General features: G+C 35.3%; 1 protein-coding gene across 1 annotated transcript in view; it reads right to left on the bottom strand.

Annotated features, from left to right (window-relative positions):
• LOC139440491 (A disintegrin and metallopeptidase domain 3-like) overlaps positions 1-12468 on the bottom strand; it is a 97608-nt gene that overhangs the window by 61409 nt on the left and 23731 nt on the right. Inside the window, exons 8-9 of the mRNA XM_071220146.1 lie at positions 9945-10131; positions 573-671 (exon numbers count right to left, since the gene is read on the bottom strand). Coding sequence (XP_071076247.1) covers positions 573-671; positions 9945-10131 — 286 coding nt within the window. The remainder of the gene's footprint in view (positions 1-572; positions 672-9944; positions 10132-12468) is intronic.

Below are 12468 nucleotides of genomic sequence, written 5' to 3'. Positions count from 1 at the left end.
ATAACTGTAATTGAACAACAATAAAATAATTTTAAAAAAAAACCTCCCTAAGGAATGTCAAAGATTCAATCCATTTCTAGGCTAGAAGTGCTTGACAAACTACACTTCATTATTTTGCATGCTACATATTGCTGACTATTCCACATGAATTCCTTTTCTGTTATTTTCAAAATGTGATTTTTAAAAATTGCTGTCATTTATTTGAGCATTGCATGTCACATGTGTGTTGGTGGCTCATTTATAATTTTGTCAAGTTTCATGATGAAGAGCTTCATTCAGGCCTGAACAAGAATTGATAGTACCCAAATAATCTGGAATTGGTATTAGATGCAATAACTGGATGGGTCTTGAGTAGAAATTGAAATGATACAGTGATTGATGGAGTTGAAAAATAGGCAGTAAAAGACCTAAGGACATCATCTAAATTCTAAACCAACTGTGTATGCATTGAGTACATATAAAACATTTGAAAGATGTGTAAAAGCAAGTTTTTTAAAAATTAGAATGCAATGAATGCATAAGAACACAAAGAAATCCATGTTGCAAAATAATGGTATATTTTGAAAGTTTACCAGACAAGATTTTTTATCACAGCATGGTCCACTGCCGCATTCTGCAAATCCAATCAGTGTACAAGTACTAGGATCACAGCACTTTTTAAAGGTGCATGTCTAAAAGCAAATACAATCAAGTTAATAATAGGAATTTTTAATCAAATAAATAATTGTCAAAATATACTAAAGTTCGTCTCTCAGTTAATTACAATTACAGCATAATTTTTACATCTGTATTTGTTTGTAACACGGCTTCATTTAAATTTAATTTATTTTCAGTATAGAAAACAATGGTAATAAATCATTCCTGATTTCATGCTCAAGAAATTGAACTGTTAATAATTTAATGCAATTTCTTTATTTGTTTCCTATTTGGTTTTGCAAACATGCACAATGAATTCTTATATATTTCATTGACTACATCACAAGTACTTTTCCATATTATCAAGTCTCAAGCATTTATGTCTATTTCAATTTATTATTTTTATTAATAATGAGTTGAAATTTTAACATGTATGCACATTCTGGTTTATTTTATATGTCCATATGTATATTTTGGTTGAGGTATTCTTCTGTCAATTCCCTTTATTTGTAAGCACTTGTATGTTAATAATATGCAATTCAAAAACTCAGCTTTCCAGAGGAAAAACAATATATATGAATATAACTCAGAATGCTTTGGTGACTTGGTCCAGATTATCACCACTCCCCTTAGTCTAAGGACTGGATACTCATTCTCTCAGGAGACCTTACTCTGAGGCTTGTTGGCTTTAGAGGTGGTAGACACCTTTGGCCCAAGATAAACTTTTGAACAATCATATGCTTCCAACTTCCCTCAGGCTCATAGCTTCTACTGATTGCTACATCTATCATATCACTGACTCACTGGCTCAAAATCATTAGCTCCTCTGAACATTCCTTCAGAACATTGATTCTCTCCTACAGTGTTCCGTTCTGTACTTGGTCTCTCTCACACTAACAATCCCTACTTTCAGTCTTTTAAGTCTTGGATCTTGACCTCATGTCAGCCAAATGCTGCTGAGGTTGCTACAAATGTCTTCGTGGAAATTATTTTGCCCAAATGGCCAATGTATTAGACCTACATGTGCTTTGATGGCAAAATTGCTCTCTTCAGAAAAATTGCAGTCTCTTTGGCAGGGAATCTTTAAATCTATTCAAGAAATTTGTTCATCACAAGGAACTCAGAATTGATTCAGTATTATATTAGTTCATCTATTTCTTATAAAAATTAACATAAACTTAGTGGCTTGTATTATTTTACAGTTCTGGTGCTCAAAAGTCCCAGACAGGGAGCACTGGACTAAAGTGAAGATTTTGGAAGTTCTTCATTTCTCCTGGAAGCTCCAAAGAAAGTCCATATCCCTGACTTTCCAGCTTCTAGAGACCATCTGCATCCCTTAGCTCATGGATTCTTTCTCCATCTTCAAAACCCACAGAATGACATCTTCAAATATCACTGTCACATGGCCTTTGACTCTAACCTGCCTGCCTCCCTCTAAGGACCCTTGTGATTGCATTGGGCCCACTCAGATACTATAGGATATCTCACCCTCTCAAGATCCTTAAATTGGTCATATCTTCAAAGTCCTTTTTGCCATGTGAAGTAACATATTCACAAGTTATGAGTATTAGGACATGGGAACCTTTGGGGTTATTCTAGCACATTTCACCACCTGATTGCCAAAGATTCATCACATTCATCGCCTAAGCAAAGTACATGCACTCCATCCCAACATCCATAAAATCATAACCCATTGCAGCATTAACTTAAAGTTGCCAACCTCCTGACTCGTCTCAATGGAATGAAGGAGGAGAGGGTCTGCAATTGCTCTTTCTTCATCCTGCATCTTCCTTCAGTTTTCCTGACTCCTGGGTTTGCTGAGAGTGTGCTCAGCTCCATGACAGAGACTCCATTACTGTGTGAACCAATTCCTGTGATGTCTCTCCCTTTCTAACCTTATTCATATAATATAAATACAGATGTGTGTATACATATGTAAACACATAAATATAAAAAATAAAAGTACTCAATAATAATTTTACATAGATTACATGTTGAAATAATACTATATTGGATATATTATCTCAAAATGTATAAATTAATCTCACCTCTTTCTTCTTATTTTACAAATGTAGCTACTTAAAAATATAAAGTATGCATGTGATTCATATTATATTTCTAATAGGTAACTTTGATCTAAAGAAACACTAATGGAATTGATAACTGCATTCAGCAACATTGCTGTAAAAAAGTCAAAATAAAAATATCTAGTGCGTTTTAAAATCTGAATGATAAAACCAAATTATTAAGTATAAGATTTAACTACCATAAAGAATTTTTTTTAAAAGCAATAAAAATTTAAAAGTTTACCAGTGAGAGGCCTTTATGCTGAACACTAGGAAATACTTTTGGGAGAAATTAACAGAGATACAAAATGGAAGCAAATACCTCCATTTTATCTAAACTCAAGTTTTATCTAAAAATTCAATGCAATGTCTTCTTTCTTTTTGTTCACAGAAACTGAAAAAACAGATCAGATGTTCTTACTAAAATGCAAAGGGCCAAAATTGCCCAAGATAATCATGGACTGGCACAATAATGCTGGAGGATATATAATATCATATTCCATGAGTTAATAGAAATCTATAGTAATGAAGATAGTGGCATTAGAGTAGAAAAAACAGAAAAACTCATAAATGTTTACTTGATCGATGACCAACACTGATTCATAGCAGTGAGGGAAGGCCAGTCTTTAAATAAATTGTGATTGTTTAAGTTGATATCCTTCTAGCATATACAAAAATAACTTACATGAAGGAATGACATTAGAGGAATGGTGGCATGACAGTTCCCCTTGGTCTCAGCCCTTGAAGTTTCACCAATTTAAATAGCAAGGACTCAACAAAGGATTCTCTGCTCAACGCACAAACATGACTCAGAGATCTGCACATTGAAACATCTAAAGGTGGGCAAGTGAAAGCAAACAAGAGAGGCGAGAAAAGAGAAGGGCTGAGAGGACACAGCCCAGTGGTGGGGAGCTCACTGGGGACTCAGCCAGAGAAGGGAGGAAACAAGTTGTGGCCAGTCCTCACCTCAGCCAGGAGAAGCAAACATGGGAAAGGGAAGGGTCATCAAGGAACATGTAGAAAGGACCCATGGACAAAGACACTAGGGTTGTGGGGGGGGATTGAATGTGGGAGGTGGGGTGGGTAAGGTAGGGGAGAGTAATGGGAGGAAATGGGGACAACTGCAATTGAACAATAAAAAAACATGTTTAGATAATTAAGAAATTGCAAAGTGCCTGTTTTCCACAGATCTGCCTAATCATTACACTAATACAAACAAATCTAAGAGTTAAAGAAATAAAAAGATATGGTGGGTGTTACTGCAGGAGTGAGCAGTATGAGCTGTGGCTGAGCCCAGGGAACTGGGCAAGGACACAGCCGGGGACTATGTCCACAGTGGTGGGGCAGCTGGCATTTCAGACAGAGAAACAAAGCCAGGAATCCCTGCTCCCCGAACCCCATAGCCTCAAGAGTTTGACACACTTGACCCCTGGTGTCAGGTTGGCTATTTGTATGCCTCACTGGGAGAAATGTCTGTTCAGGTCCGCTGCCAAATTTTTAAATGGATTGTTTGTCTGATGTTGAGTTGTATGAGTTCTTTATATATTTTGGATATTACACCCCTGTCAGAGCTATTGTTTGCAAGTATCTTCTCCCATTTGATTGGTTGCCTTTTTGTTTTGCTGGTGGTCTCTTTTGCTGTGCAGAACTCTTTGATTTGCAGAACTTCAGCCTCGTGGTTGCCTTCAAAGGGCTGAATGTAATTTTAAGACTGTAAAAATGTAACTAGTCCTTAACATTTAAGCGAGAGCTTGGTGCTGCTGCCGGGTAGAAACGAGGTGCTGAGCCAGATAACACAAGGTGGAGGACTGGATTCGGCACACAGGCCTTGTGTTTGCCACCTGTGATATAGTCCAATTCATTTATTTTGGCCTTTACGTTCCTTATCTTGGGGTCAAATTTATAAAATCCTCTCTAAGACCAAGGATCATAGGTTTAGTACTTATGTTTTCTTCTATGTAATTTATTGTTTCAGGTCTTCTGTTTAGGTCTTGGGATTTTATGGCCCAGTGATATGTTCTGCAAAGGTGTATGTTTAAGCTTATTAAACACTGGTATTAATATAGCCATTAGTTTGTTTTTCATGCCTTTCATATGTTCTCTTATTCTTCATCATCTGATAACTTTGTTCTTGTTCTAAGAGATGATGTGTGTTGGTGGTTCCTTCAATAATTGAATACACTAAGAACTGACTACACTCCCAAAGCATTTTGAGTTTGTAAAATGTTGCATACCAGAAAATAATGATTACTGTCTGGCATTATACTACTGATATTTAAACAAGAAGTTAAACCATTTGTCCACAGTGACTGACAAACTAAAAATAATTAAAATAATATTCATCCTAATAGCCTTTGATACATAATGCAAGGTACTGCTAGTACCTTCTTATACAATTATGGGAAGTTGACAAAATTCATTTTAAGTTCATCAGGCATGGTTTAGAGCACCACTGTTCTTCTCCTGGCCTCCCACAGTGATGTGTCATCTCTGAACTATATGAATTCTTGTAAAAGCAAAATACTATTGAATGTACAGATGGTGTGCTACAGTCAATATTTCTATGATGGCCTGCGCTGAGAACATTGATTACCTTATTGCATGCCTTTTAAGCATATATAACTAAAGACAGACTCTATCATCCCAATAATATTGTGCTATAATATTTTCATGTGCTACTATACTGTTACCAAAATACTAGCTAAGTTTCAATGACAGTTGGTGGAGTTCAACATCAAAAAGCATTAAAAGTGGTCTAGGATAAGGGGCCCTACCATTGGGCCCCGTATCTGATTAGGACCTCATGCAATTGCAGGCATCTCTGTCCACTTACATCGCTGATATCATCCATTGGCCCTGAATTTCTGTTAATATTCACTTGTGCTTGGACTTTGAATCAAAAACTTTATCCCATGATTAAGTGAAGAAAAGCTATGATTTCAATATTCCCGTTCTGTTAAGTCCTTTAAAAAACAATGCAAATAAATTGGATGGGGAAACCCTTCAAAAGTTTCGTGTAAACAGAATGGCCTCTGACACTGGTAAACACCACACTCAGGATGCTATGCATCTGTTAAAAAAAGAAACAGAAGTAGCCCACTTTCAGCCTTACCTAAACTACAAGATCATTGGGGATCCTCCCTACAAGACTTGTCTGATGCCAGAAAACTTAGTTTCCTGGAGAAACAGCATAACTCTTAGCCTTCTACTATATTGATGAAAAGCTGCTGATACTTCATAGCAGTGAATACTGATGAAAATGTGTAAAAGATATGAAAAGATCATTCAGGCATAAAACCCCCTAAATCACTAAGATATCTGCAATTCCAAGTTTAATATGCATATATGACTCTTGACAGAGCACAGTCGCTTATGGCAGGAACATGTGCAGGGGCCGAAATGTGCAAGAAGAGTCAAAACTGCATGAGTTTTAATGGTTAAATTTAAATTTAAATTTTCATTGACACAGAATGGATAAATTATAATATTTATAAAAGTAATACTAAAAACAATTGGACTAGATCTGCACTTGAAAACTGATGAACTTTACGATTACCATATTGATTAAAAGACCTGTTTACAAAATGATTTAAACCATATGATTGTAAGTTATACAAAGGTAGAAAACAATCAACCAGATCACATTGCACAGGGATGCAAAAAAATGGGATGTAAAACTATGATGAATAGCAAAGCACTAACATGATTACCATTAAATTCTAAATGATGGTTGGAAGGAAGGGGCATGTTATTGAGAGAAGACATACAAAGAATTTTCTTGGCATAAGTAAAATTTGTTTTGTCTTGAGTACAATTACTCAGGTGCTTCTTATGTATTACACTCCTCATCCATGTTTCATGTATATACTTCACATGAATTACATTTTAGAAAGAAATGATGAGAATCACAAATGCTTATTGCTAAACAAGCATAGGTAGAAGACTGTCTTATCAAGAAAACTGTTGTCCTAAAACATATTTTAAGAAAAAAATATAATTCAAAAGTAAATTATTTTAGAAGCAATCTTTGACATGCAAAAAATCCTAGAGCACAAAGGGAATAGTAGGTAAAATAAAGCACCTATTTCCTGAATAAAGTCTTCATGTACTTTTTACTGTAAAATGTAAAGGTGACAAAAATAAAATATGAACAAAAGTTGTATGTAAGCTAATTGAGTGGCAGACTCTGTTATTTTGGAGAAGGTAGCTCGGACATAATTAAACCTTAAATAAGCATGGTAAAAATGAAAAGATAATCAGTAAAGGGAAAAATATACAAATCTACTAAATCCCTGAAAGAAATAGTAGGGAAAAGAGAAAAACAAAACAGGTCAAAAGAAATAAGCTAAGATTCAACTAGAAAACAAGTGTCACAAAATGAACATAGAAAATATAAAAAATTTGGGATAATTAAACTTATAAAAAGTTTATTGAGGAGCAGTGCAAGGAGTCATAACAACTAAATATAATAAGGTATCTTGGAAAGAAGCCATTAGGTAAAAACCGAGAAAATCTGAATAAACTAGGGACTTTAGTTCATTTTAAAGTATGCAAATATATTAATCACAATAATGTCTAAGATGACAGATTATAAATCAAATAAAGATTATAATAAATTAAAACATTGTAGATATTGAACTTAATAGTATAGAAAAAATAAATGAAAATAGAGAAATTGCAGTGAAATGCTAAATGAAAGAAGGTTAGAGTGTGCACAGAGATAGAGATGAGCTAGAGATAGAGATGTAGACAGGGATGGAGGTAGAGATAGAGATGGGGATAGAGTTAGAGATGGGATAGAGATAGAGATAGGAGAGATAGAGATAGGTAGAGATAGAGATGTAGACAGGGATGGAGATGGAGATGGAGATGGAGATAGAAATGGGATAGAGATAGAGATGTAGACAGGGCTGAAGATGGACATGGAGATGGAGGTGGAGATTGAATTGAGATAGAGATAGATAGAGATAGAGATGTACACAGAAAATGAGATGGAGATGGAGATAGAAATGGGATAGAGGTAGAGATACCTGTGGAGACAAAGATAGAGATTGAGGGAGAGGGAGATGGAGACAGAGGTAGGTACATCAGACTAAATAGACTTTAAAACAGAAAGCAACATTAGAGATAAAAAGATTCACTATTTGAAGGTAAAAAGTTAAATTTCTAGACAGGTATAACAATTGTAAATAAGTTTGTACCATATAAAGCAGATTCAAAATATAAAGAAAGAATTGAGTAAGTTATAATGAGACTTAGTCAAATCCAGCTGGATTTGGAGGCATCAATATTATTTCTCATAAGTCACGACACCATAAAAGTCCTTCACGAGAACATGGGCAGGAAAATCTCAGATATTCCACACAGCAATACTTTCACTGATATATCCCCTAGAGCAAGGGACATAAAGGAAAGAATAAATAAATGGGATCTCGTCAAAAGGAAAAACTTCAGCATGGCTAAAAATAACAGCATTAAAATGAAAAGAGAACCAAATATGTGGGAAAACATATTTGCCAATGCTACCTCAGACAAGGGTTTGATCTCCAAAATATACAAAGAACTCAAACAACTCCACTCTGAGAAGACAAGCAACCCAATTAAAATATGGGCAAAGGATTTCAAAGGACACTCCTCCAAGGAGGATATACAAAGGGTACAGAGACATATGGAAAGATGATCAGTATTGCTAGCCATCAGAGAGATGCAAATTAGAACCACAATGAGATATCACTTCACACCAGTCAGAATGGCCATCATAGACAAAGCAACAAACAACAAGTGCTGGAGAAGCTGTAGAGAAAAGGGAACCCTAGTGCACTGTTGGTGGGAATGCAGACTGGTGCAGACACTATGGAAAACAGTATGGAATTTACACAGAAAACTAAAAATGGAACTGCCTTTTGACCCAGCAAGTTCACTGCTAGGATTATACCCTAAAAACCCTGAAACACCAATCCAAAAGAACCTATGCACCCCAATGTTCATAGCAGCACAATTCACAATAGCCAAGTGCTGGAAGCAACCTAAGTGCCCATCAGTAAATGAATGGATCAAAACACTATGATACATTTACACAATGGAATACTATGCAACAGAGAGAAAGAAGGAGCTCCTACCCTTTGCAACAGCATGGATGGAACTGGAGAGCATTGTGCTAAGTGAAATAAGCCAGACTGTGAAAGACAAATACCATATGATCTCACGTTTAACTAGAACCTAATCAACAAAACCAACAAGTAGACAAAATATAACCAAAGACATTGAAACTGGGAACAACCTGGCAGTAACCAGAAGGGAGAGGGGAGGGGACAATAGGGGAAAAGGGTGAGGGCTTTACAGGAACAAATATAAAGGACACATGCACAATAAGAAGTGGGGATAGAAACAAGGGAGGAAGGAGGGGAAGGCTGGGGTGGTGGAGAGTGGTGGGGGGAAAAGACAGAAAACTGTACTTGAACAACGATAAAAGTCAAAACTATTTAAATAAAATTTTAAAAAATAATTTCTCAAGTGCTGAGATGTCTATCAAAATTAATAGAAATACAGAGGATTTGTGTCATTCACTCACAATTATAATGCAATCAAGTTATAAAGAATTTTGTTCCTAATAATTAGAGGCATTTTATGTTTTCTAGAAAATACATATCATTCAAAAAAACACCATACACAAGTATAGGAAAGCAGGCACAACAAAATTCAGTGATTAGTTATCTTGCCAAGCACAACTGAAAAATGATAATAGCAGAAAACTAAATATAACAAGAATAAAATATGGATTATGATTAACTCAATTCAGTGCAACCATGTTAAAGTGAGTGAAGTTCCCCAAATGCCAGAACTGAAATCAAGAGATGAGGAGGTAAGCAACACATTTTATAACTTAGGGAACTAATCTAGTCGCTTGGGGACAATTCAGGAGACAACTTAAGTGATGATCACCTTATTAATGGTACAGATATTTATGATACAAAAAGATGAGCATTACTGTCAATGGTTACACAATGGAGAAAATCACATTGAACCCATGCTACACTTACTCCATACTTAAATCCTTCAAATGCTTCAAATTCAGGATGAGTCAGTCCTCCCATGTCCCTTATCTCTGCACCTTAGATATTTGACAAAACGGTGCAGCATTTGAGAAAAAGCTCCCCCTTTAGTACCACATCTATATTTATAGCACAATATGAGAAACAATAAAACAAATCTTTATGTAAACTATCAAAGTTTGTCACTCACCTCAGGAAAGCCACAATCACACTGCTCTCCGGTTTCTATAATTCCATTGCCACACGTTGATTGCCTTCCTTGGACAACCAGTTTTGAAACAGTTTGATTCTGAAGACATTTTAATTCTGGTTGTACAACTTTATGTATAAATGCATCCACACTGCAACTGCTAAACAACTTTACACCATTGGAGCGTCTAAAATTAAATTATATTCTTCAGATAAGTGGGGCAAAGTCACTATCAAATTAACACTGTTCCATATAACACTGTTCATTCCATACAACTTCAATTACAGGAAAGCCAAGAATGAGACAGAGCTTTTATTGTTAATACAAGTCATAAATGGAAGGAATGGGCTCATTTATACTGTAATTTAATATCATGGAAATCTAGCAAGCAGAGGAAGTTTAAGGTGACATGAGTCACAATATATTAAAACACAACAGTGCTTGCCACACAAAAGGTCTATTTAAGTATGTCCCATTATTCATTATTTTTGTTATTATTGTCATCATAATTATAATCATTATTATAGAGTACTAATTATCATTAAGAATTTGAAGCCCTGGTCAGGTGACCCAGTTTGTTGGAACACCCTCTCAGACATCATTAACAATATGAAATATACTAGCAAATTTACATGGCAAACTAAAGGAATAAAAGGTAGTTGACTGTGTTAGGGAAATAATCAGAAATATTTGTTCCATGGTAACAATCAATTAAAATATCTCAACATTAAGTATGTATAATGTATATGCCTTAAATTATTGTTTATTTTTAAATTGCATGAATGCATATTTTTAAATTGCAGTTGAATGCATTTTTGTTTAATTTTGTAGCCATCTCAAACTTAGAAAAATGATACAAATAGAGCCCTAAAGATAATTTTTTTCCTGAAACAGTTAACTGTAAGTTGTCATCAAAATATTTTGATAACTCTCAATATTTTAAAGTATAATTTTTACATAGAAAATGAATTCTCCTAAAACAGATACTTTAAATCCAGGAAATAATGACACATTATAATGACACATTAATTCCTAATCCTAATATTTCATTCAGAATTTCCCTTCAGCACAATATTGTAACTTTTATAGCAAAAGGATAAAGCTCGGAATCAACCATCACCTTTAGTTCTCTTGTCTCCTTAGTCTAGTTACTTACTTTTTTATTAGATTTCATGACCAAAACAGTTTCATTATTACCAGTCAATTTTTTGGTAAAATATCCCTCAATTTCGGTTTATGAAATGCTTCCTCATGATTAGACTGAGGTGATGCAACATTATCACAAGTGTTGCTGAGTTCATTTCACAGCATCCTAACAAAGGCACGTGATTTTGGTTTGTAATAGTACTGACAGAAATTACTTTGATTAGCTGATTAAAGGTATGTCTGCCAGTCTTCATTCTAAAATTACGTTTTTTCCTTAAAAAACGTAAAAATTATTTGTAGGGAGGTACTTTGGTTTTAAGTAAATATCCCATTTCTAACTTTCCAATTTATTCATTCATGTATTTACATAATTGTGGAATCATGTTTTCCTACAGTACTATATTAAATGGGTTATAATACATTACTATCCTTATTATCTATGACATTCAAATGGTCACATACTTGACTATAGGGAGCCCCTTCCAACTGGCTTTTGAGCCCCTGACAAATCTCCATAGTTCTTTGCACAGCACCTTGTATTCACACAAGTTGTTCAAGGCTCATTTGTACTTTCTCTGCCTTAGCCCTGTAATCTATCATTTCTCCACGGTGCCCCAGGTTGTTCTAGTGGAGAATAGTATTTTAAGATATTACCTGGGTGCTACACGTCCTCGTTGTTGTTAGATTTTTTCAAACATTACATTTGTTTAATAAAACTTTCACTTGAAAATATTCATACTTTTCTAGAAATACTATGTTACTTGTAAATATTTTAGATATGTCATTTGGAATAAATGGTAAAACTCAGAGTCAATTATTATTATATCTGACCAATTCTTTTTTTCTTTATTGTTATTGTTGACACTTACAAATGTCCCCATTCCCCCGAACCCCTTCCCACCTCTACTCTGTCCCCACCATGCCCCTCCCTCTGGCCATCACCACATTGTTGTCTGAGTCTATGGGTTATGCAAATATGTTTTTGGTGAATTCCTTCATCTTCTTTCATCCACTCCACCCCCTCCCCTCTGGCAGCTGTTAGTGATTAGATTTATAAAGCACAGAGACAACGGCCACACCAGCATCTTGAGAAATGGTCAGTCCCTTTGCTATCACCTGCAATTTGCAATATCCCCACAAATTTGGGCTCCTATAATGGCACAAGTTTACTGATATTTCAGCCTCAGGGGGGAACAACTTTTTGGTATATGAATTACTCAATGATTTCTGAGCTCCCAGGTCTGTCAGGTGTTTTAAGGTCTCACTGTGTTAATGTCATTTCCTCCTACACAGTTATTTACCTCATGTAGATGTTATTTTGTCAGTAGATTGGCCCCACCTGCTGCTATCTTTGGTGCATTCCAGTTCTGGAAGTGGA

Source organism: Desmodus rotundus, chromosome 13 (assembly GCF_022682495.2).
Source record: "Desmodus rotundus isolate HL8 chromosome 13, HLdesRot8A.1, whole genome shotgun sequence".
NCBI lineage: Eukaryota > Metazoa > Chordata > Mammalia > Chiroptera > Phyllostomidae > Desmodus > Desmodus rotundus.
This window is presented reverse-complemented; position numbering and strand designations above follow the sequence as displayed.